This window comes from Magallana gigas, chromosome 8 (genome assembly GCF_963853765.1).
Source record: "Magallana gigas chromosome 8, xbMagGiga1.1, whole genome shotgun sequence".
In the NCBI taxonomy this organism is placed as follows: Eukaryota; Metazoa; Mollusca; class Bivalvia; order Ostreida; family Ostreidae; genus Magallana; species Magallana gigas.
This window is the reverse complement of record NC_088860.1, coordinates 23,698,450-23,725,260: the sequence shown is the minus strand read 5'-3', so window position 1 is coordinate 23,725,260 and position 26,811 is coordinate 23,698,450. Positions and strand designations below refer to the sequence as shown.

At 34.9% G+C, this 26,811-nt stretch overlaps 4 protein-coding genes across 4 annotated transcripts; 2 read left to right on the top strand and 2 right to left on the bottom strand.

Moving 5' to 3' along the window:
- The first annotated feature begins 6 nt into the window (after positions 1-6).
- LOC105325072 (deoxyribodipyrimidine photo-lyase) lies at positions 7-5,139 on the top strand. The gene is made up of 10 exons (XM_011424452.4): positions 7-104; positions 1,498-1,976; positions 2,181-2,326; positions 2,546-2,728; positions 2,996-3,154; positions 3,346-3,544; positions 3,743-3,895; positions 4,001-4,122; positions 4,354-4,513; positions 4,794-5,139. Coding segments are annotated over exons 1-10 (1,755 nt in total). The 5' UTR covers positions 7-102; the 3' UTR covers positions 4,946-5,139.
- Positions 5,140-6,072: 933 nt separating this feature from the next.
- LOC105325071 (ubiquitin-associated domain-containing protein 2) lies at positions 6,073-12,811 on the bottom strand. The gene is made up of 8 exons (XM_011424451.4): positions 12,654-12,811; positions 11,296-11,543; positions 10,949-11,052; positions 10,674-10,794; positions 10,004-10,051; positions 9,286-9,555; positions 8,796-8,906; positions 6,073-8,077 (listed from the first exon to the last, which is right to left on the bottom strand). The coding sequence occupies exons 1-8, from the start codon at positions 12,682-12,684 to the stop codon at positions 7,964-7,966; spliced, it is 1,047 nt and encodes a 348-aa protein (XP_011422753.3). The 5' UTR covers positions 12,685-12,811; the 3' UTR covers positions 6,073-7,963.
- Positions 12,812-12,987: 176 nt separating this feature from the next.
- Positions 12,988-18,509, top strand: LOC105325069 (mini-chromosome maintenance complex-binding protein). Its single transcript, XM_034473016.2, has 15 exons — positions 12,988-13,095; positions 13,494-13,573; positions 14,102-14,284; positions 14,465-14,566; positions 14,792-14,969; positions 15,161-15,234; positions 15,503-15,603; positions 15,719-15,885; positions 16,046-16,169; positions 16,369-16,486; positions 16,735-16,900; positions 17,093-17,226; positions 17,460-17,624; positions 18,002-18,090; positions 18,235-18,509. Exons 1-15 carry the CDS (start codon positions 13,038-13,040, stop codon positions 18,347-18,349), a joined length of 1,854 nt encoding a protein of 617 aa, XP_034328907.2. The 5' UTR covers positions 12,988-13,037; the 3' UTR covers positions 18,350-18,509.
- LOC105325089 (uncharacterized) lies at positions 18,442-24,734 on the bottom strand. Its single transcript, XM_066070392.1, has 14 exons — positions 24,540-24,734; positions 24,139-24,301; positions 23,712-23,787; positions 22,857-23,580; positions 22,260-22,325; positions 21,545-21,826; positions 21,018-21,335; positions 20,790-20,852; positions 20,323-20,673; positions 19,928-20,236; positions 19,363-19,614; positions 19,201-19,278; positions 18,843-18,917; positions 18,442-18,746 (listed from the first exon to the last, which is right to left on the bottom strand). Exons 4-14 carry the CDS (start codon positions 22,948-22,950, stop codon positions 18,574-18,576), a joined length of 2,061 nt encoding a protein of 686 aa, XP_065926464.1. The 5' UTR covers positions 22,951-23,580; positions 23,712-23,787; positions 24,139-24,301; positions 24,540-24,734; the 3' UTR covers positions 18,442-18,573.
- Positions 24,735-26,811: the final 2,077 nt, after the last annotated feature.

The window sequence follows — 26,811 nt, the reverse complement described above, 5'->3', positions numbered from 1 at the left end:
ATTCTCTCTAGACGCGGGAAAATGTGTTATGCAACTTCGCGTGTTGAGTGTGTTTGGTAAAACAGCTACAAAGCGTTTGGACGACGAAGCTCTCCACAGCCCATGTAAGTCTAACCACGAATTAATGTACATGATTTGAATATGCATATCAAAAATCGAGTGCTTCTTTTTGCAAATGTTTATACTCTGTAGATTCCTTTGTAAATTATATTACCACACACTGTGTTGTGTATCATACACACTACACAAGGCCAGGGTAGATCGAAGAACTGTGCAGCTTTTCAGCCTATTGCAAATGAAAAAAATCGGGAATAATTTCAATAGGCCAATTACCCCGATGCAAGCACTGTGATTACATTTTAGCACTACAAAATGAAACAAATAAGAATTAAGATTGCTTGATGGTCTTGGCCATTTTTAGACTATGTACATCTCCTTAAAAGAAGACTTCTATAGGAAACATTCTAATATAATTCTAATATAATTTTAAAGTGGAATTAATTGCATTTTTTTTTAAATAAATGAAAGGTTATAGATAAACTCATTTTCAAAATAATAAGTTCATTTGTTTTCCACCAAAGAGTGTAATAGTCAAAAACATTTGGTAATACGCAGGTCCAGTACAATCTCCAGATTTAGCTATATAGCTTGAATAAGCTAAATAGCTTTATTAAGCTATTCAGTTTAGCTTCATGTAGCTATTTTGTCATACATTTTTCTTAAATTTGTAATTATATCATTATGTATAAAAAATCGCACTTTAGTCCAGTGATAGTTTTCAACTTTGAACTGTTCTGTGAACAATTGCATGTAAAGATTACTCATCAATTTGCGTCTCCTTAGCAACTGATTCATGACCACACAGTTACTTCTTGAATGAAATATAAAGGAGCTCAGTTATGGTTAACAAGATAATTGATTGGTAATAATTTATCACAATGAGAAGAAATCATACTTATCCACGCCTCATTGCACACAAAGTGGTAAACAGTTACCCAAACAATGGAAATATTTTTTTTGCTTATAAGTGTTTAAAAGCTGCAGTGTTAAAACTATCTTTAATTGTGGTCAAGTTTATAATGGTTAATTGTGCAAATATGAGTAGCAAGTTAATTGCGATTTTTTGTCCATTTCTTACAATAAATATTTTCTTCAAAAACTGCACATAAATAGCTTTATCAAGCTATTTTGATTATAAAGCTATATAGCTTTTTTAGGCTATATAGCTAAGTCAAGAGATTGTACTGGACCTGATAAGAGGGTTTAATTTTAAAAGGTGTTTGGTTCCCTCGATTTTTTTTTTTATTTTAATAAAAAAAAAAAACCTATGAGATAGTCTATGTTGTGCTGGTAATTTATTTTGTTGCAATGTGCCTATGAATATGAAATAAAAAGATTCGATTAATATATTATATACAGATGATGGATAATGCATGGAATGTTTACAAAGTTATGCCTGTCTGCATAGAATATGGATGAAATATATTGTCATTTCAGGATTAGAGCACTGAGGACCTTCCGATACACTCATACCCATTCAACATCCAAATCTTGCAGAAGAACCTTCTCATTGAAAGCTGCATTTTTGCCTCCAAAACATTTGGAGCCTTTCAGAAGAAATCCTTTTTGTATAAGTGATTTGTCCTACTCTTACCCAACGGTTTATTGGAATGCTCATTGCTATTATCTTGGAGTAAGAAAAATGTCTGATAAAAAGAAGAGTAAAAGGAAAGCTGACACAGAAGAGTCGGCGAAGGAGAGTTCAAAGAAACAGAAGACTGAGGTCACGGACAGCCAAGGTCAAGGTCAAAACGGCCTAATAAAACAGATCACTGAGTCCCGCAAGAAACTCTGCGAGTCTGTAGCCGAATTCAAATTCAACAAGAAGAGAATTAAAGTGTTGTCCAAAGTTCAAGATTTCCCTGATGGGAAGAATGGGGTTGTGTACTGGATGTCAAGGGACCAGAGAGTTCAGGGTGAGAATTTTCAGTACATTAACAAGAAATATTGTAAGTTTTGATGACTGTCCATGAATGAATGTAAATGAATGAGGTCATGTGCAAAGAAAAGGTAATTCATGTTAATTCATTAATAGGTAACAAAAATCATTTACTGAAATTTTACATGTTATATTTTGTGTATATATATATAACAGGTGTTTTCTTGACCCAATTTATCAGATAATTGGGCGATGCTGTATGCCCAGAGACTTGCCCTCAAGATGGAGGTACCCCTTCACGTTTGCTTTTGTCTGGTTCCAAAGTTTCTGGATGCCACCATCCGACATTACAGGTTTATTCTGAAGGGACTAGAAGAAGTTGAGAAGGTAAAGGTTATCATACGACATACATATAGAATATACATAAGACATAGATGATATTTTTTTAATGAATGATTGATGATGTAAAAAAAATTTAATTTGAAGACAATTACAGTGTCAGAATTTTTCAACTTATGTTAAACCAATGCACATTCAAGAAAGAAATGCCAGTAATGTATGCTAATGTGCCATATTTAAATTTTTAAAAGTCATTTTGTTTTGTAGGAATGTCAAGAGCTGGGCATATCTTTTCATCTATTGATTGGACATGCTAAGGATGTACTGCCTTCATTTGTAAAAGATCACCAGATTGGAGGAGTAATCACGGACTTCTCTCCCCTGAGGGTGCCAGCAGAGTGGGTGTCTGGGGTCTCAAAGGCTCTGCCCTCAGACATCCCCTTGTGTCAGGTAGGGCCCACATACTATACTTCATATCCATATCTGATATTTTCATTATTTGAGGTCATAAATTTGAATGTATCTAGTTTTTAATCGATCTGTTGATATGCAATAGTATTATGAAGTTGGCAATCTAAAAGTTTAAAGTCCGTTAAGTTTAGTAGAGAAACAACTTGCTTACTATCAAAGACTTTGTTTCAATAAAAACATTGCTAATGAAATCAACCCATTGCAAATCAATCTATATTCATGAGAAACCAATGTAATGTCTTTCAGGTGGATGCTCACAATGTAGTGCCATGCTGGGAGGCTTCACCCAAACTGGAGTATGGAGCCAGGACAATCCGGAACAAGATTCACAGTCAGCTGAGCCAGTACTTGACGGAATTCCCTCCGGTCTCTAAACACCCACACAAACCAAAGGCAGCATCTCAGGTAAATATGTGCATCATGAAAGTTATAATGCATTCATGTTCATTTTTAACAATGGTCTGAGCTTAATTTTTCTGTAATTGAAGGTTTAAGTCAAAATTATGAAAGGCAATTTTATTTGAACTTTGTTGACTACTAGTACATATTAGAATCAGTAAGTGGTCTGATTCAGTTGCCGACAACTTTCATTACAGCCAGTTGATTGGTCCAAAGCCGAGGACAGCTTGGAGGTGGATCGTAAGGTTACAGAGGTGGACTGGGCCGTCCCAGGAAGTACAGCCGGACTGAACATGCTGGAGTCCTTCTGCCATGAGCGACTCAAGTACTTTGGTTCCGACAGGAATAATCCAAACAAAAATGCCCTCAGCAACCTCTCACCTTGGATCAAATTTGGTAACATGTTTCACAATGGCAATATGAGGTTTTATTATTCAAATAAATTTTAGAAATTTAGCTTTCAACAATCAAAAAATTAATTAGCAATTACTAATTAAGACAACATGCCTTCTTCTGGTAATTGGTAACATTAATTTCAATGTTATTCATTAGATGGTTTTTTGTGGCAACATGTCAATGTTTTTTTTTTCATAGGTCAGATCTCTGTTCAGAGGTGCATTCTGACGGTCCGTCAGTATCGCAGTAAATACAAAGAATCTGTTGAGTCCTACATAGAGGAGGCCATCATACGACGCGAATTGTCCGACAACTTCTGCTTTTATAATAAAAACTATGACTCCATTGATGGTAATTTGTCAACACATCTAGGTCTTGAACTCATTGAATGTGTTACATGTAATAAGATGTTCGATGGGAGGTTAACTTAATTATTACTATTCACTTTAATAACAGGAGCATACGACTGGGCCAAACAAACACTCAAAGTCCATGCAGATGATGAGAGAAAGTATGTGTATACCAAGGAACAGCTGGAGTTTGCCAAGACTCATGATGATTTGTGGAATGCTGCCCAGGTACTTCATAGTGTATAAGCTGTGACCAGCAATGACAATGCTTTCGCGAATCACGCAAATTTCTCGCACATGAATAAAAGTTGGTTCACAGTATTTGATTTTGTCCTTATCTTCACATACATGTAACTGTCCTACATTCATATCACATGTATTTGCATTTCCTTTAAATGCACTTGCTACATGTAGTAAGGATTCTGCATTTAACAAAATATTGGTTTAAATCCTAAACAGAAACAGATGGTTCTGGAGGGTAAAATGCATGGGTTCCTCAGAATGTATTGGGCCAAGAAGATTTTGGAGTGGACTCCAAGTCCAAAAGTTGCCTTAGAAACTGCCATCTACCTCAATGATAAATACTCACTGGATGGAAGGGACCCCAATGGTTATGTTGGTAAGAATTTCCTTGCCTTGTCCTTATTCAGTACTGAGGTACTTGTAAACGTTCAAATTCTGTTAGAAAGAATGGCAAGTGCGATGCGAGACTTACTGTGCATCGAAGTGTTCATTTTCATATCACCTTTAGTTAATAGAAGTGGGTTAATTTTTAAAAATTCTAATTATTGATGTATACGGTACATAAAGATTACAAGGTTAAAGTCAACCACTCCTCCATTTTAAAGATAAAATCTTGATGACGTTTAGACTAATTTATATTTTTCGGATCAATACAGGTTGTATGTGGTCCATTTGTGGAATTCACGACCAAGGCTGGAAAGAGCGAGACATTTTTGGGAAAATCCGCTACATGAATTATGCTGGATGCAAGAGGAAGTTTGATGTGGCAGCATTTGAAAGGAAATATAAGAGCAAATCAATACAGTGATGATAAATCATTGTTTTAAAATTAAGTGGAGACTCTTGCATGCATTTTCTACCTCAATACATGTGGCCCACGTTATGTTATTTCAGTTGTGTTCAAGTTTATCTAGAGAGTAGTTGTAGGTGTATTTGTTTATTTTATATCCATGGTGATACTTATCTTCAATTTGTACTCTAAATAAATCATATCTCAAACAAGTATAGTTCTTCCCCATTATTTACATTTTTTGACATATGGATTGTCTAAAACACTAAGGGTGGAGTATGGAGATAAGGAAGTTTGAGTCTTTGACAATTAAGGATCCTCGATACCCTGTGACTTCTACTTTATATACTTTGAACGTTATGTTCTTTCATTTTGTCTATATTGATCTCTCTCTTTCTCTCTCTCTGTGTCTGTAAGTAAAGGATAAAAATAAGAATATGTCCAATAATTATATACGGTAAATGGCCAATTTAAATCTTTATCAAATTTGATACATTGCTTCTGAACATGTTTATAGGGGAAGGAGAATATAACTTGTCAAATTAATGGATTTCAAAATTGTTCCACGTTTCATGGGCATTAGCAGAAATACCAATGGTAATGATGGCAAAGTGGTGCTGAATCAGTCTTTATTTTTCTTTATTTGTACTAAGAATTGGTAACGCACGTGATCTCTCCCCATGCTTAAAGTACCTCACTACACCTAGACTTGTACTTTTTAAGACACTCTGTCACAAGATGGCGATTTTAATGTTGTGTTAAACTCATTTGATTGGGTTGTATAGCTTCGTAGTTCAGTTGTTGAAGTATTGGGCTTCTGAACCGCAGATCACGAGTTCGAATCCGCCTGGAGCTTTTGCTCATGGTTACTGAATTAAATTTTCGAAAATGTAATTTTTTATCCAAAATTGCACATTTTTTTGCCTATTTGACTTAAATATCTTCTTATCCATTATGATATTTATCATACGGTAATTAAGTAATTTTCTGCTGATTTGAGAAAATATTTCATGGTGTAGTGAGCCACCTTAATACATGTACAGTACATGTACAATGTACTAGTACTTTCTTCCTATTTTATTTCAAGATGCATTGAATGATTGGTTGCATGGATAAGCTTAAAAATACAACAAAAAGATAATATAAAAAGTATACGATAGTTTTCATTAATTATAAACAAGTTGACGGACATCAGTCTAGAGCCCTCAGGTTCATCATAGGAATCAATATCGCAGATCTCACACTCCTCAGTGGTCCTTGTGACCATGTATTCTACATGTATTTATCTTGCAGTTTAATAGTTATAAGGCTTTGAAATGGAAGCTGAACACCACTCGTAAATAGGCACTTTCCGCCATATTTCTACTTTATCACGACTATCACCACAACCCCTTTATAAGCCGCATCCCTCTTATTAACAGTTTAAAGCATTTTGCCGTTGAGGTATCACCTATGTGGACGTACATACATCATGCCTCACAGTGGTTTGGTTGTGATGAAATTATCAAATTTTTTGCACTTTTTTTAAGCCAGGGAAATACTAACATCAAATAAAAGGTCAACGCATTACACATTAATAAACAGAATTTGCACAAAATTAAGAAACAAATGCATAAATTCCAAAGACAACGAAAGGAATACTGTAAATTCCTAATTAAACGCGAGGAATTATATTCCGTGTAAAATCGCGAGAAGCTCGTCTCGCAAACATTAAAACCTCGCTTTTAGTTTTTGGACAAATGTGAACTACATGAAACAATGATAAAATTTCAGCTTTCGCGATTTTATGTTCTCGCGCTTTGATGGAAAACCACTGAATCGCGGAATTTAGTACTCGCGTAAAATAAGGAATATATAGTACTACACGTCGACCAGTTTCAGGTGTGCAATCAGGTGAAACAAAACCGAAGGGTTTATATACCTGTGTGATGGTGACTATTTAAGAACGGTGTTCAGCTTTAAACCAAGCTCTATACACTTGCAGAATAAAACAAAGAAATGTCAACTCAGACAATGTAAAAAAAAAAATTATATCTCTTTTACTTTCCTTATAAAATATACTATGGAATCATTAGAATTCATGGTGGCTCAATTTTCATGGTATTCAAGGGTAGCTCTACGCCACGAATTTACATCCTTGACGAAAACAAATTTTAAAGAGTTAGTTTTCTGACTGAAACTGAAAACTGGCGCATTCACAAAATCACATTTCTGCGCATAAGCAAGAAAACCTACAATCCACGAAAATTGGCCCTATCAATTTTAATGATTCCACAGTAGTCCAGACCAGATAGAGGGATGCAATGAAAAATCACAGGGGAAAAGTTTAAAGCAGTTGCATGTAACAGCCCATATTTCATTTGAGAGAAATTAATAAAGTCCATCTGACAGGAGATATGCAGACAAGTGGAAACAGGAAACACAGGAGATAACATTCAGAATTTACAGAGACTAGAAATATAGCTTTGCAAATCTGGAACATCAACAGGTAAGCTAAATATACAACTTGTACATGTCAGTTTCATGTGCATTATATACCAATAGAGGTATTAAATGCATCAACTTTAAGACATGATTACAACAAAATTTTGGAACATCCTCCTGAACAACATTGCTTTCAGTGAAATATTCACAATCATACATTTACCGATTCACTTTTGGAAGTGTGAGATGGTTATACACATGTATTTGAATGAAGTTTTTAAAAAATAAAGAAAAAGCAGTTTAACCAGGCACTGACCAAAAAATAACTTTTTCTTTACAAACATGATTAAATAAAAATATGAATGTTTCACTGTAAATTGGATTTAGAGGGTTCATGTACCGGTACATTGATTTTTACATGTGCATTACATGTGCCAGTACATTTAACTGTTGAGGGGTAATAACTCTTCTTGTACATGTATATATTGTATGTCACTTTTAGATATCTTCAACCTTCCCAAACAAAACAGTTGCTGATTTCACTAAAATATTCTTTGTAAACATTTGTCTTTGGTTACGGTCTGTAGCACACTGATAAACCACTGTCGCCTTTCACAAAGACTCTTGGAGCAGAAAGTTTGTGGCGTTGTTGAGGTCATTGTGAGACATAAGCAGAGCTCTTCGGACTCTCTCCTCCGTAAATCCCATGTCAACCAGCTGCTGGATCTGCAATAGAACGTAGTTGTAATAAATGTAATGTAATAAGTGAATTGTAATAAATGTAATGTAATAAAGTAGTTGAATAATGCATTTATCAAACTTGAACACCTATCTCCATTAATAACTTTAAAACTGTAGATGTGTATTTATAACTGATTGGAAAATCAGAATGTTCCCATATTAGAGTACAGATTGATTATGCCATATATTGGCATGATATTGTGTATTGAGTTTATCATACATGCACTGTGTAATGACATGTATTAAAGTTATGGAGATGTCTATGATGCTGTGCAGTTTTGTGACAATTGTGCTATGCATTGGGAATATATATTATGTACTTAACTTTTTATACATGTGTAAATGTATTTACTGAATTATGTATTGGTATACAATCTTCTGCATTGTTTGTGTTGTACATTGATTTACACTGAACTGCTGTGTAATATGATTTGAATTCGTTAACTTTCTGTCTATTGATTGCTCTATGTACCTTGGGTTGTATTGTATTTTTTGTGTTGTGCATTGGATATACTGATATCTTGCTGTACTGGGTATACATGTACATGGCTATGTATTATTGTGCTGAAAATTGGTTTACTTTGCTTCTTGTGATTGCATCATACATGTTTATTGGGGCATTACTGTGTATTTTGTGTATTATGTGCTTTGGTTAAATCTTGCTGTATACATATGTATATTGTTTGTGTCATCTGTCACCTACCTGCTCATCAGATGGTGGATCTGGTGCTGGAACATTTCTGTGCCTAAGTCCTTCATCAAGATCTGCATATGGTATCTCATCATTCAAAGCTCCAAACAATCCTGGGCCATTCTGATACAAAAAGATTGAATCGTATTATTGTGCAGTAGATAGCTGGCATATATAGTTATATACTCTTAACTGAAAAAAACACCTTAGTTTGTCCTTTTCAGGCAAACAGAATAAAATTTTCCTTTCTCTTGGCATTTTTTTTCTATATAATGTGGCAGGCACGTATTTTATATGATTTGAAAAGGGGAATAACTCAGTTTGATTTTTTTTATTTAATTGCAGGGAAAAATCAAATATTTTCCTTTCATTGTACAGTATTTTCATTTCAATTCAAAATTGCAAAAAAATCAATCTGTGCTGTAATATTTCACACTATGGGAGAGTGCCTAAGGCCTTTCAAATTTTGGGGGTTATTTGTAAAATAGCAATACCGGTATACCTGATTGGGATTATAAGCTGCCCCCTGATTGGGATTGTAGAGCGGCCCTTGATCACGTATGGACTGTAACAGGACCTGCTGTTCTATCTGGTCCATCCTTTCCTGTCTCTGCAGCTCCAGTGTGGCTCCCATTGGGAGCACAGAGTCTTTAGGCTCCGCAGATTCAATGAATCTGCCAAACACTTTATGCACTATACTAGCTACCGTGTTTGGTATCACAATTAGCTGCTGTATTTTTAAAAAGTTCTTTCGCCACAAAATGCCAGATATCTACAATAACATTTTGAATTATTGATTTAGCAACTTGCTTTGGCATTGATTTAGTCACAGGCCTCTGAATTTCTATCAATAAGCCGTTAAATGTAGGGGAAGAGTGAGATAGATACATTTGTATATAGATAGGGTACATGTATATAGCGAGATATATACCCTATCTTTATATAAATACAATTGTATATAGATAGGGTACATGTATATATCTCACTCTTCCCCCACATTTAACAGCTTATTGATAGAAATTCAGAGGCTTGTGGTTTAGTACAAATATGTATGAAGGTTGAGAAAAAAGTGCAAGACCAACCACTTTGTGACTTCACATATTACACTGTACAACATGCAATACATGTATAAAAGCTTATCCATCATGATTGATTGATTAATTGATTGGTTGATTGGACTGATTAATTGGCTGATTGATTGATCCATCTTTTATACTCACTATTCCACAAACTGCTACTATGATTGTCTCCAGAGAACCACTGGCAACCTGTTCAATAAAAGGTATTTATTTGACACTCCCTTTTTTGTTAAATGTGTATGATATAGTTAGCTATTTAACTCTCTCCTGAGATCCAACTAAAGAAATAATAATTTTCAGAATTTTTGCTTGAAAAAATCTGCTTTCAACTTTATCTCTATGATGTATGTATACAAGATAATATTTTCAGGATATATACTTTGCACTCAAAATGAAGATAATGTGGGTCACAAAATATGTAGAGGTCCTGATGATTCAGTATTAAAGCAGTTCATTATATACAGAAGAAGAGGAGGAAATGAGAGCAATGTATCAACAGTCTATATGAATTATATGATATTTCTCATGTAATTTTATGCCTTACACACACATCTAATTAACCCATAAGTTCCAACTTCTTTTAAGTTATTTATTTATCAACAAATGATTTTAGATACAATGTACTTTATTATAATATGAAATGCATGTGAACCAATGACAAGGAAGTGCAAGAAAAGTAAAGGGCTAATATATAATAGTACATGTATATCTACTGTAAACAGTTTCCTTTACAGTTGAACAGCAGAATAAGTTTATCGTAGGTCAAATACATAAATAAACTTTATTAAAACTGAAAATTTTGTTTTTTTACCTGCAGTCCCAGAAAATACTGGAATGACTTTCCAGTCATAGGAATTCCTAGAACATTTCCCAATTCTATTCTTGGAATATCCATAAAATAAGGTACAAAAAGTGGGTAAATAAAGCACAATCTGCAAAAAAAAATAAAGAATTTTTACTTGTATGTGAAGCCATAAAATGAGATATTAGACATAATAAGTCCATTTAATTTTGATGCCAAAAATATACATAATTTTTGGGAGTGTCAGTAAATAAAGTTTTTCCATATGATGCTGATGAACTTACGGGCCAGATGGCAGAGGTACCATATTGAATTGTAAAAGTTTACAGATATGGACTGCACACAACTCTAAAGCACTCCCAAACAAGAAAAAACCTATAAGCTGTGCCTACAATCAGAAAATAAATGCATTCCATGTTTATTTGATTAGCTGAAAACACAGTGCTACATATATTGGAAAACAATGTGAAAATATTTATGATTCTACGGATAATTAAGAACTACCACATTATAGTTGAGTATTAAATTATCAATACATGTATATTCAAAAAGTCAGAATCTAAAATTTGACATTTAAATAGTTAAAGTGCAATGCATGTTGAAGGTAAATGTATGTTCGATATATTCTTACAAAAAATTTTCTGGAACCATATCTCCTCTCAAATGTTCTAAAATAGTAAAACAAAATGCTTCCAATCATTAGGTCTTTGACATCAAGAAAGGCAACTCTTGCTGTGATTAGACGCCAAAGTTGATGCTTCTCAACAATCAGGGAATAGTCGTACACGCACAAATGTCGATACTGGCTCAGTGGAAAATTGATGAGGACCGATGACAGAAAACTGGCTCCCAGAATGCATTTGCAAACTGGAGCTTTATCTGAAACAAAAACATTGCAGTTGTAGCAAGGCCTGACACACAATATTAAAACTTGATAAATAAAAGACCCGCTCATTTGACAAATATATATGTTTACAATGCTATACTATGTCTCAGGATATTCTTGATTCACATTTTGCTTAATAACACAATGTTTATGAATACTTCAGATTCAAACAACATTCTTTCAAAAGTATGAAAAAAGATTTCCCTTTTTAAATGCCCTCTATATTATGTTTACAGGGATTTTCATTTTGCATTGCAACAGACATGAAAGTACCCAGATGATAACATTGAAAAATTATGCGAGGTATTCCGAGTGGCTTTCCAATGAAGAAAAGATGTCAACATTTCCCATTATAAATATCCGTAAGAAATATGTTTTCGATCATGTGAAAAATGATAATGTGACTGAAAATATCAGTCAAATCCACACTTTTGACACAAAAGTTGTTTCCCTTTGAGAGGTCAACCAAATTTTCCCCTTCATTATGCAACCAAATATTTGGGTGCCTGTGATGAAATCTATTTGATCTTAATTAATTCCTTCAATGTGTGGGTAGCCCCATCATGTGGAGGTGAAGGAGCTAAATTGCGACGATGTGATGGCTAAGGAGCGATACTTCTATCGCTCACTTTGCACTCATACTATTATCGCTCCTTCACCTTTGCATCTTCGCACTTTCGTCCTCCTACAGTAACTTTGCGCCCTTAAGACGAAAGTGTGAGGGTTGAAGTGGTCCCGACGGAATACCGTACAAATGTGACAGTTCAGTAACTTGGGACAGATTTAAGACTGCATGTACAGGTGTAAATCGAGTAAAATTAAATACTAAACATGGGTTTACATAAAAGTTGAAACATCAATGTGATTTTTCTATTAATTTCTATTTAACTCAGATTGGATCCTCGAAGAAACAGAAATTTCTAAAATGTTACAATTCAAACTGCGTATCACAAGAATAGTAGCATATATGACATCGAACATTCTAGTACATCTGTTATAGATACAGATATCCATGCTGTTACAGATGTAATGGTTTTGTGTGCTAATGCATCACTACTAAACGAACAAAAATCAACATCAAGAAAGTCGTGGTGCATTCTTACAAAATCCCGATGCGCTGTTCAACTGCCACATCCTTCATTACAAGATGTTCAACTACGCAAAACTATAGAGGAAATGAAAAACATTGTCTTGTCCACAAAAACGCTAATTGAAGCAACGACAAAATACACCGGAAATACAGAAACGTAACGAAATATAAAACCAAAACCGTAAAATAATGTTTTACTATAAAAAAAAACTATTTTCGAAGATTTCACAACCTTCAAATCTAAAGATCACAAAGCTACATAAACTAATGAATTCAGCAAGATTTATTTTGCCCTATTTATTAACAAAATAGTAAGAAATGAAAACGAACGACTTATTCGACCTCCACGTGATCCTGATTTCCCGCCATAATTCATTCTCTTTGTAAACAAGGAAATATGCCAGGTGTAGAAGATTGGACAACGAACCCGCTTGGGATCGTTCAGAGCCTTTATGGTTAGTAAATTATTGAATTGGTAGATTAAGTAATCGTCTTGGTCATTCGTAAGATAGGTATCTTTTGTTACAATGAAGCATAATCCAAGAAATTATAGTTAGATCAACATGTGCATGGATCAAACTTAGTTACTTACACTCGCTCAGGTATCTTTATATTTCTGTTGTCTTCTTCCTTTATTTTGCTAATTTGTGTCAAACTTGTGTTTGATTCAATGTTACTAAACACAAATTATCTATGTTTGGCAGTATTAAAGGAATTAAATTTCAAAAAAGAGCACAAATTGTATACATTTAGCAAGCCTGCAGGTAAGTGAAAAGCTAGAGAAGTTATCATATGACATTATTTACATTGTAGTGAATATATTTCACAGATACATACTTTGTTATTGATTTAGATAAACATGGATCAGCTGATGCTGAAAAGATCAAAGAATACTTTCATGGCAAAACTGAGTCAGAGACAGCTCGTCTGTGGGTAAGTAAAATAATGATTTTAAACAGCTGTTAAAATTTAACTGCTGATGTTTTGCTGAATAAATATTTACCTGACCATTGCACTATTGCACACAGGGGCTCTGTTGTCGGATTGTAGAGTTCCTAATAATTTATTCCCAAAGACAAAATTGATTAAAATTGGTAATCTTGTGTGAATTCCTGTATATTGAAATAAAAACATTCCCTGAAAATCCCCATTTCAATCAATATTATAAAATAATGTTAATATGTACTGTAATAAAGAGTGAAGGGACGATAGTGTGACATGGCTTTGAGCTAGTATATTCAATTAATCTCATGTTAAATTGATTCTGAGTCAGTGAACTGTCACAGCTTATAAATCAACCACCTTTTGAATCAACCATGTACAGCATTATCAAATTATATGTATTGAACAATAATTGTATCTAAGTAAAGTACTGTACCTGTTTAACATTATGTTTTATCACATGCTTGTGGAATTGAATAAGTATGAGATACATATATAGATATTTATTTTAAAATGTAGATTCCTAGCCTCAACGATACTCCTTTGCACTGCCTTCCACCAAATTCTCTAGTGAGGTACAGATGTATGATTCAGGACATGTTTGACCCCGAGTTTTACATGGGCGAGTATGAAGTATCAGATGTCAACACAAAAGCAACCTCCATGAAGTCTGGAAAGTACAAGGACATTGCAGAATGTGCCGTATGTATTAAATCAATATCCAAGTCTAATGAAACACTCCTCAAACAAATATTTTGTATGGAGTTTGAATAGAATCTCTGTGACAGATCGAAGTGTATTGTCATGTGATCAGCATGTAAGTTAACAATTTAATCTTCACCTCATGAAAGTCATTTTGATTTTATAAATTTATTTTCACAGAAGCACCAAGAAATCAACACAGATTCTGAGAACAATGTGACAATGGAGAGACAGACTTTATACTGTGTGCCTATACCAGGGGAGACAGACTGGGTCAAGACAATATCCTTTTCTTGTGGGTTACAATTATTATAAAATTCAAGTTTACATATTTCTCTCTGTAAAAATTTATGTTTTATTACACAATGCTCCTATTGGGTGACTGATGATGTGTATATAAAATAGCTACTGTCTTTTGCTCACCTGAGTGACATAAGCCATCTTTATAAACAATTATCCTCATGGATGCTCTTTTCCTTCCATTCAATTTTTTCTTAACAACTGAATGATTATTCTGATAAAGCTGGTAAGAAGGGTTTTCCATCATCGTCCATTACCCCCAACAGGACAAAGCGAGGGTTGGAGGAGGAAGAGACATCACAGTCGGACACACCTATGGAAGAGGAATCAAGGGATGCAAACAGGAGCGAGGAAAACAAACGGCCACGGACAGAGGCTATAGCAGGTGAGGGTCAACAGATATGTTGTAAGTGTTTTTATGAAGCTTGTTGCATACAAAATATTTGTTCTATTGCTTTTTATATTTTGATGTTTTATTGAATAAGCAGAGGTTGCCAAAGACGAAGATCAACAGTATTACATTTGTCTTATGCTTGTTGTGTTCCATGAATTATTATTTTAATTTCTTTTATGAAGGATCGGTTCCTAGAACTGACCCAGACCTGAATTTCCCACTGCCTGGTGAAAAAGGACTGCCATGTCTGGTCAAGGTGAGTCTTCTTTGAATTCCAAGTTTATAAATCTACATAATTAAAGTGCATGTACCAGAGATGCATTCAAAGTACCAGAAAAGAATTAAAAAGGATTCGCTATATAAAACATATTGCCAATTTGTTAAACTTGGAGAAAACTTGTGTTTGTCAATATGAGTCTATTTAGTTTATATTTCATTATGCTATTTACTGTTTATTGAAAAATTTTGAAGACAGCAAAGTATCAATAGATCATTATTCCACTGTAATGGCATTGTTTTAACAGATTTATGAAGAAATGGATGGGTTTGCAGTGAATGATTCAGTGGAATTTATTGGCATTCTATCTGTTGATCCAGCTTTGGCTCATTTCCATGAAGAAAACAAGTAAATGATTAAGAATTTTTAAAGAAGGGGGTTATCTCATACATCAATTATTTCAAATGATGAATTTCCTATAAACATTAACTTTAAACATTAAGTATGATTTTGGTGTCAACAGGTCGGATGGACCACAGAGCAGCATTGATGGGTATGAGGAACCGATGGAGGAGAGGAATGCCCACGCTCCTCCACCATCCCTAGTGCCCAGACTTCACTCCATCATCCATCTCAAACTGAAGCACAACAATCCCAACGTACCAACAGAGAAAGCGAAACTTAACTCTGGTAGGGACAATAACATTGATGTCAGTATTCTAGAGCATAGGAGATTTATTTATTTCTCTTTCTTACTTATTAGACTTTGAACTTATATCTATCCCTTATTTATTAAAAATATTAATGTGTATTTTGATAATTTTCAAAAATTATTTTGCTTATGATGCAGATGTAAGTTCCTTGAGGACAGAGATTTCTATGCTGCGACGTCAGATCCTGTCCGCCCTCGAGCAGGTGATGCTGGGAGACTCCCTAGCAGCAGAATACTTCCTGTGTCACCTAATCTCTTCTGTGTAAGTGTAAGAGGGACTACTGAGGTAAATAATACTACAAAAGTATTGTGCATCCTACACAAAAATACATGCACTGTTTTTCACTGCAGATTTACTAGAATTTGAGGTGTATTACAAGGGTATCTGAATGTATCTGTGATAATAGATCCCAGTTGATTGAACAAAATAGGGTTGTTTTACTTTGTTTTTCACTGTTCAGGTATGGGAGAGCAGACGTGATGCCTTTAGGAAAGTTCAGTCTGAATCTGACTCACTGTCCGCCGACTAAGGAGTATGGACAACTGATCCACACCTTTATACAGGCTCTGGTTACCAAGGTAAACAATGCATATCTCATTAGTAGATTCTAGGCTGTTCTTCGCCATTGTGGTTTGACTATTGTGATATTATTCTTCTACATGGAGATGCTGATTTGGTTTTAGAGAAACATATTTCTCTTAAACCTTTCAAGCAGCTCTTACCGACCATTCTTTCCCTTTTCGAATACAGCTTTTTGTTATAGAATTACATGTACTTGCTTGGATGTGTTGGGTAAAATGTTAAGCCAGTTCATTTGTTATTACAGAGCCATTTTCTTCCGCTGTCCATTGAGAACATGAACAACCTGAGACTGTGCCCCGAGAAGGACTACACGGCAAACAGACTGAAGAGTGGGGTGTTACAGCTGTCCGCCGATACCTCGCTCATCATTGACGAGACACAGCTACAGCCAGGTCAACTAGAGTCAGCGGGTTAGTGTTGCTGTTACATGTGCTACTTACCATAATGTATAAAAACTTGTCTGTGATATTCCCGTAGGCAACCAGGTTATTTTGAAATATCTTATATCCTTAAGGGAATAAAAGATCTCTGTGACAACTTTGAATTGTAGTCAATTCTAGAATTTTATATTTTAATTTAAGGAATGTTTTAATGAATTTCAGGTGTGAAGAACATCACGGCTCTAGGGAACTTGATCAGCTGGCAGAAGGTGGAATATGATTTCCAGTTTCACAGACAGGACTTCTTGTCAAATATCTCAGTTTTGATTTTATCTGAAGCAAAGTCCATTTTACCGGTATGTGAATCATACTTACCCATAAATTTCTATAAATTTAAACAGAGTGATGTATGTTTTATCCAAAATTCCTTGATATTTCTTATTTTCATTATTTCCCATGAAAATATATGTATAGATTAATTGTCACTCTTATTAGATGATTGAAATGCAGTACTTGACTTTTCTTTTAACATGGTTAGGGTACCTGCGTAAATTGATCGTTAAAACAAGAAAATTCTCATATTTAACAGAGTGACTGCCTAGTTCCATTGAACCCAGCCTGCAAGATTGAGAGTCTGCAGCGACATTTCTCCCAGCTAGACGTTGTACTCACCCCAGAGTTCCTGAGTCATGTGAGGAGATACCTGACCATTTGTAAACTGCTGGAGTACACCATTGATGACAACATGCAGAAGGTGAAGTATATATATAGTCATATATGTAGTCATACATGTAGTCATATATATATAGTCATATACATAGTCATATATATAGTCACATATATAGTCATATATTTAGTCAAACATTGTTATCTCAAACTGGGACCTAGTAAAATTTTCAAGATACTAGAGGATTCTAAGATGAGGATAAAATACTAAAAGAAACAGTGGTTAGAACTCAAAATATACTTTGAAATGTCCATAATATTCGAGATATATATGTTCAAGATATCAAAGATATCAAAGCTCAGCTTAAAAAAATGACAGTGTTTTCTTTAAGGAACTGCATTAAAAACTACTTATTATTGTAAAGCAGATTTTGAAAATTCATATTCAACTTATGTTTGTTACAGGCAATTCAAGATGATTTTGTGGAGATGAGAAAAACCGATCACAAATCAATGACAGTAGAAGATTTCCATACCTTGCTGAACTTAGTCAGGTATGTTTACATGATTTTTTTACCATTAGAGAAGTTGATTATTACTGCAGCTAAGTTTACTGGGATTTGAGTTTCTTTGTTGTGTATTTTGAGAAAGAAGTCATGATCGAACACTACATCTGTCTATTATCAACATTTTAACAGGTTGTTGTCACTAAGTGCTCTGGAGACATCACCAACACAAAGCATGTGGGAGAAAGCTAAAACCATGGAGTCGGAGAGGAAAAGGAGAATTCTTACAGTGAACAGCAGTCAGTGATAAATTCCGTAAAAGTACATACATATACATTGTGACTAAGAGGGAGAGATGGAATGTAGCAGAACACAATTTACTGATATATCAGGCAGTTATGTAACTTTATTGTTGCATAAGAAGATAATTCTGTTATATATACAAACATTAAACAAGTTGTTAAGTTCATGTTTTCAGCTGTTAATGATAAAAAAAAACAGAGGAACACATCAGTTTTCATTCCAGTGGCCTTATTTCTTCACAGTTTTGCTGTTTTTCTGTTTGGAAGGTTTTGTCTTGCTCGTAGGAAATCTTTGGATCAGTGGCGTAAAGGTGGTCAGTGGTACTCTTTCAATGCCCAAGTCAAGGGTTTTAGCAAGCACAAATTTCTTGGTTGATACGGGTTTTTCTCTTGAAACAGCTTCTATAAGAGAAAACATTCAAAACTGTTTTAAAAACAAATGCATCTGATGGTGATGTATTTCTTGTAATTTTCTTCCTTAATTATTTGGGCACATACTGTGTGTATGTGGGGATCTTCCCGTGTGTGCTGGTAAAACATCTTTGACCAACTGCTCCTTCTGGTGTGGATTATCTGCAAGAAGAATTATATTTTTAAAAGAAACGCATCTACAGCTTTATATAAATATAAAGTTACAAGATAGAAATAGTAAATATTAAACTTATTTACTATTTCTATCTTGTAACTTTATATTTGTTTGAATAATCAATACTTAATTCTAAGGCTAGTAAAAGGTCGGTATTGGGTCAAGGTCAATGATAGGGGTCAAATTTTCTTTATGACACAATGTTTTAAAAATACTTTGTAATATGTAAGTTGCAAACCATGATCATGTGTAAAGGGATGAAGAACTTGCCTTTCATCAACACTGAGGAAATTCTAAAGTTGTAGATGCGTTTCTTTCTTTGGATCCGGGTTGTCAATTCCCTAAAACCTAATGCAAAAAAAAGTGTTAAAAATGAGTATACCTAATGTCCAAGCAATACACCTTTGATTCACCTGATATTTTTGAATCTACCTTGACAAGTACAGTCAGACTGGGTAAGCTTAGCTATCGGCGTTGACCTGATGACCTTGAGGAATCGCATCAGGGCCATGTCGCACTCCAGCACGTGCTTGAGGAGAGCCTGCGGGGACCTGTACCTCTCGCTGCTGTCCTTGTACAGTGCATGGGCAGAGTGACAGGGTGGGTCCGTGTAGTCCGTCACCCTTACGTCTATCTCGTCACGGATACCCTCGTAGTTGTCTAGAATGGCTCCCCGCAAACACTCTGTCAATCCACAAGGGATATAATACGTGTATATGCACTCAAAATATAAAAATTAACAATTTTACTCGAATCTAATGCAAGATGCACAACAATGTTCAGGCAACTCTCGCTCGATTTAGGAAAATGGATTTTTTTTTAAAATAAATTGATAAAATAAAATTTATACGTTTTGAGAATTGCTAACTCTGTCTTATTTGGCTTGAAGGTTTAATCAATTATCATATAATTAATGCGTTTAGAATATCTTTAATAAAAGCTCATGGAATGAGTGCCGTGCATGTTTTTGTAGTGAATCTCGCATTTTCAGGTTTACCTTTGCACTGGGTTGACGGGGATGAGGGGATAAGTTGTCGTAACATGTAAGAATCCCCTCTCCTCCTCATCTCATCCATGAACACCTCCATCGCTGGGTCTCCTTTGGCCTGTAAGAGCCGCAGGAATTCGTTAGCTCTGTATCGTCTGCTGCCGTGCTTCCGAATGGATTCTATCTCATCCTGAGAGAATATCTGGTCTTGTTGAAAGCGCTGAAGGAAGCAGAAAGGTTCCAACTCGTCCTCTAGCATTGGTCTGTTGTCTGTCAGTATTTCTGTCAGAGAGTCTCGGTCTATCTTCCATACCTCTTCTGAAGAGGAAAAAAAACCAATAGTAAATATAAAAAATCATGGATGGTCAGCTCAAATCTTCGAAAGAATTGTACAAGAAAGGAACCTTGGACAAATCCACTTGTGATGGTTTCCACCTGGATATTAAAGGTTCCGACCGGAAGCAGTCTGCTCACTTCCGGGTCTTGGAGGACCTTCTGTATGAACGCTTTGAGATGATGTTTGTCCAGGTTTTCTGCCGCACTGTCGGTCAGAGCTTTCATGTAAATAACCACGGACCCTGCTTGACCATCCTGGATGCTCATATGCATGAATCTGTTGGCTAGCTCGTCGATCTCGGTGTCCACACTTTGGATTCTGCGCACTAAGACATTCTCTAGCTCCTGTGTTGCCCGCTTCTTTTGATTTCCAAATTTGAGTATGATCACGTGGTCTCTGCGTTCATCATCATAGTTAACTAAAAGTAAACAAAACTGTGTTCCAGCAGCAACAATATTACTCACTGAATAGATTAGTTAAGTGCAATTGCTATATACACATGTTTTGAGGATCTTAAACTAAAGATTGTCTTACGATCAACGACTGTCACTAGGTGTTCGTCTTGGAAATAGACGCCGACTTTTTTGCGACCATTACCTGTGGAACAACAATGACAGGTCAATGCATGTACATGTATAACGTTTATACACTACATAATTATTAAACTGTGCAGTTCTTGATATTACATATTCAGCAAATTATCAAAATATACACTGGAGAAAATGCGAAAACAATGATTTGTTGAACACATAATTCACGAACCCTTTGCTAGGTTTGCGTTTTCTAAACGTTTAATAATGGAGGTTCCGGGTAAAATGTGTCGGATCTGATCAACTGCGCAGAGAAAACAGTTCAAAACTACGCCATCATAGTTCACGACCTGTCTGAGGAGGACTCTGGACTGCCTCGATTTTGAGACCTCGTTCATGACTTGGTCGTGGTCATCAATGGAATAGGCGTCTGCTTCGAGCTCCTGCAGAACGAAGTCGGCCGTTGACACTGGCTCAATGGTTTTGGAGAGGAAGGAGTGTTCCATTTCTATTTGATGAACTCGGATTTCTGATTGGTATTTCATCCAGTCTAAAATCATAAAATATATACACTAGTATCAGACTTGTGTGAAATACAGTAAACACTATTATATCGAACACGATTATAGCGAATTCTTTTATAACGAATATTGTCAATAGTCCCTGATGTTTCGCCTTGATCGTTTTTAAAGTAGTGATGCGCATGTGACGATTGTCTCGGAAACAATGAAACATTTTTGGAGTATTGTCGTATTTTACCTTCTTTGGTTTTAAAATTTATTGTTTCGTGAAACACATCGAGAATATGACTATATCCACAATCCGGTAAAATCTGGATAAGCTTGCTACAGGCGGACCTCCCGTGACGAAGCAGAAGTTTCAGTAGTATGTCCACCTGAACATGCCTCGGTCTGAGTCCGCTATAAATGTCCTCAAGGTCACGCTGGGAGAGGACCTCGTGCTGAAGCAGAAAATCGTGGATCCACCCCACTGACAGTTCGTCTTTAAGGAGAATGTAATTTCGACGCACGATGACATCCTCTGTTGTAAAAAAAAGTTATCAAATTATATGGCAAGGTGGTCACAAGAGTTAAACTACTTTTGTGTTTCCCATCCTTAAACAAATTGCTAATATTTTTCTTATTTAAATGCATAGGCAAGAATCTTCCTTGCGTCTTTAGGATCATATAGATTATTTCTACTGATGCTAAATGAAGTTGACTTAATTATAAAAAGGAATTTTTCGAATTGACCACATGTATTGCCATTGCCAAATTAGGTTTGGTTGATATGACATTAATCAACATATTAATTACCCAAAAGAAACCAATACCGATTTTTGTTTGGTCTTTTTTATGCAAGGTAATTACCGCCAAAAGTCAATGTATCTCGCTTTTATTCTTATTATGCATACTTCTTTATTCTTCAGTACATTTATTCTTGCTTGTCAAAATAGAACTTTCTAAATGCTTGCCTGCTAGAGGTAACGCTTTTCCGCTCTCAGTAGGTACTTCTTGGCGGTCTCCTTCATATGAGTCGTCTGCGGGAATAATTCAACATTATTCCATTTTGTTGTTGATTGTTCAAAATTTAAATCATTTTTCAAAGCAATTGTAATTTTTTTTTGTGCCACAAAAAAATTACAAATGCTTTACAGTGGAGTCGGAAATGAATGAATCTACCGCGATTGTATTTTTGTATTCTGCTGAAAAGTTATATGTCTGTGTAAATGAGGTATTTTTTAGATTAATGTTGAACATAAAAAAAATACGCCATGTTTACATTTAAATCCTATATAATTTATCCTGTATAAAATTATATGTGTCAATATGTTGGATTGCAAAAATGTAAAAAAAAAAAAAAAAAAAAAAAAAAAAAATTACAAAAATTACAGAAAAAGAGCGTGTTTCTAATATTTTATAGTTATCTTGTTACGAAAGCTTAATAATTTACTGTTAATTTCTAAGAGATAACGTTACGACACAACATTTTTATGAGTTTATCAGATTGATCTTTTTATCGACGTTAGACGTTACGGTATAAGAAATACAAGTTTAAAGTCAAATTTTACCATAAAACCCGCTGGAAAGTAAGCTCCCTAGCCGAGGGGCGGTCAGATCCTGAATATCGCTAGTCTGTAGATATGGCTCGTACGAATCTCCCATAATTTATCATATTTGTCGAAATATTCAACAGCTATTACATGTAATGACTTTCACTAAATGCTCCCATTCCTTTCGTCATTTAGTACATTACCTCCTTCACAGTTCCTTGTTTTCAACTTTTCGCCGCTTTTCAAAAGTATCGAATTGCATGATTGGTTGTTTTAAACAACAGAACATAATTTTCCATTTACGTATAAGTATATATATTTCTTACTAGTCTGCGCGCATGGCCAATTTTGCGTATTTTAATTGCAAAAGTGCAATTCAGTGAAATGCAGATTCAATTACATTTGATACTTTTAAATCCTTTATTTCAGTTTTTATATACATTGTAGTTGAAATTCGGATTTTTTCCAACACAGTACAGGTACTACATATACATGTACTAAAAAACTAACACATATAATTAAATATTACATGTAGTATCGTATCTACAGAATTCCTCAAATGATGTCTTTTAGCAAGCGTATTTCGTCTCTACTTTGAAATGGGCTTGGTTTGTTCCAACTTTTACGTGCTCCATCACAGGTTTGGGAACGTCCACTTTAGGGTTACAAACGAAGTAGACATTCGACGAATATTTGGTAGGGTGGTCTATTACGCTGCCGTGAAACATTTGTAGGAACACACCTGAAAAAAAAGAAGACAAAAATACAACAAATTACTTTTTTTTGCATGTATAATTCATCGCGATGCTTGGTTATATATAGCGATGTTCAGAATTAAAATATGTAGTGGAATAAACACCCGTTCAGAATTACCGTCTTTGTATGGGTTTTGGTCAAAGGCTGCCACCTCGGCATCTCCCCACGTTATGCAGCCGTTAGTTTTGTCCACCTTGTCGAAAGGTAAAAAAGATTTTTGAGAAGGATACGCAAAAAGCAAAAAAAAAAAAAAAAAAAAAAATGGGGCGGGGGTGGGGCCCAGAAATACTTTTGAATGGTACACAAAATTATTGATAACAAGACTAGTCGGGTTCTATCGCATTTACTGATTTTTTAAGGTTATTTTGAAATTGAATAAAAAAAGGAGTTTAAACTGCTTTCAGTAAAATTACATAATTATGGTACCATCGGTACATGCGCATTACCATCTCACTAGAGGGCGTATTACGCATCGCTACTACTATATAGGTGGAGCAAGGCGGCGACGATGTCGGTACCATTCTTGTCCATGTTAAAATTTTACCGTATAAATAGACCCATTGGTATTGCAGTTGTTACTGATCATGGACCGCTCATTACGACAAACAGACAATTGGATTGTGACATTCATCGTGTCGTCTGCTGCTAAGTTGTCCCATTTGTTGTTACTGATGACGTAAAGTGTCTGCGTCCATATGAAAGGCTTTCTGAATAAGACATCGGAGACCATCGTTAATAAGTCTCTCTCTCTCTCTCTCTCTCTCTCTCTCTCTCTCTCTCTCTCTCTCTCTCTCTGATTGATGCAGTTGGTTTTGCTTGTTTCTTATTCATTAAAATAATGCTTTTCAAACTGTTTTTTAAAAAAAAACAACCACAAAGCACATTCTAGTCGTATAATAACGTATACTACATATGCAATTTAAATAATAGCCAATTGCAACTTACGTGCTTACGAGAGGACTTAAGTCATAGGTCTTCCCCGAGGCGTCCGTGTATTTGCACTGTCTGACGTCTTTTCCGTACCCACACACTGCCGCGCAAAAGACTGCCAAAAGAAACGCCACAGTCCGCATCATGTTGGATGGAGATCTTACCTGGTGTATCTACTGTAAATGAATCTATACAAACCTCATGACATCATATGACATACGATAGCAGGTACTTGTGCAGGTCAGGCTCTATATAGGTACATATAGGTAAACCATGATATCAATGCTATCAGAAGAGGGGTTAAAGGTGGATAAGTGATTGCCCCTTTCAGTCTTGAATATGCCCTCCCCTTTTAATCTTCCCCATTTAAATTTATCATACAAATGATAATTCTTCTTCAATCATTTTACTTCGTTTATACTGTTCTTTTTTTTTTTGTAGAAAAAGCTAAATCGTAATTAAATACATTTTTGGATGTGCAAATGCATTTTTTTGCAAATATTGATAGTCTCATATTCAAATAAGATTTATACCAGTTTCGTATTATAGACACCCCCCCCCCCCCAACATAGTCTTTCCCTGAAGGGGAACACCAGTCCTATCCTCTGGCCCTCAAAGTATAGGTCTAGCAGGATTGTCCTACTATCAAGTATAACCCTGGTTTAGTCGGTTGAGACATTGATCATAATATCTAAATATTACATTTATGTGTCTTCTTCTTGAATGCCTAACTGGGGAGGTCAACTGTTCGTGATGGGCGAGGTTTCACCTCCCCTGGTCTACCCCTGAACACTGTCTAAATCATGTTTGTATGATGAACTGGGCTGGGAACCTTTACATCTTAGAAGAACACAACATAAACTACATTTAATGTACATGTATATTAAAGATAGTCAATGGTATAGCATTTAATGAAATTTAAAGACAATTAAATTGAGCATTTGTTTGATTGAAATTTCATATGATCTAATTAAGCAATCAATTTCTACGGTGTGTTGTTTATTTAAGCAATTGCTTGCCAGGCCTATTAAATTTATTTAATTAATTTTTATTTCATTTTTTTAAATTTTATTTTTATTATTCAATTTATACTGTAGATATAAAACCTTTCAATAATTGATAGAACTTAGATCTTAATTTTTATAACACTGTAGATCCATATTGTCAAGAATATATTACTATATATTTACATTCACTTTCTTTCCCCCTATTAAATAGCATTGATTGATTTGAGTGATATTTACGCATAACACAGAAGACCCAATCACCAAATCTGGAGCGTATGAATACATTTAGTCTTCCTTTAGTATTTCTCGGAAAACGTGACTGACTCTCTTCGCGATTTCAAACCGGATCACGACCTAATATTATACTTACACTGTTTTACATTTCATTGGTGTAAATATTTTTTAACAACTTAATGAATTCAATTGATTAATTTCTTAGTATATATTCATAAAATTACATAGAAAAGTAAAAATTGTGTAATTATAATTTAAAACTCTGTGAACTATTTTTGTCAGCATAATACGGCTATTCCAGTGGCTCTTTCGTCAATTGCGCATTACTCGTTGAATAAGACAGATATTTTTAAAAAGAAATGATATTTGCGGAAAGGGAATAAATATGAAAAAACGTAAATAGCGCGCGTTATTCAATTTGTATGCACACACCGTTGCAGTTATGAGACCACATCTTTCAAAAAATAGCTAGCGCGTTATGAAAATTTGTTTGCACACACCGTTGCAGTTATGAGACCACATCTTTCAAAAAATAATGATTCAATGCTTAAATATCGCAGGTGATTTCTATACCTAGAACAGACTATACTCAATGCTCACTCAGGTGTGAAAATCTCGATTCAGCTAGTTTCAGAATTTTAGCTACGTGGGAATATTATTTTGTTGTATGTATTTGTCGTTCTTTTTTTTCAATAGATTTTGTAAGATTTCTTCGAAAATAAGTTTTATAAAATAACATTTACATAAAATTGTGGTGTAACAAATAACTTTAATCAGCATTCTGAATACTAGACGCTATAAAATAAGCCTCAATGTATACCAGAATGTAGATTTAATGATTCCTTGTATAAAACACTACTATTTTAGTCGGGGATTTACGTTATACTTATATATGGATCAAAAGCGTGGCAAATTGGAGTGCTTGTCGTCATATACTTGTCAGAGCTACCTCAAATAGACAGTAAATTTGTAACTAGTCAGTTACAGAACTGTCCCGCAGGCTACACGTCGTATGGCAGTTGGTCTCTAACTCTATAGTGACACGC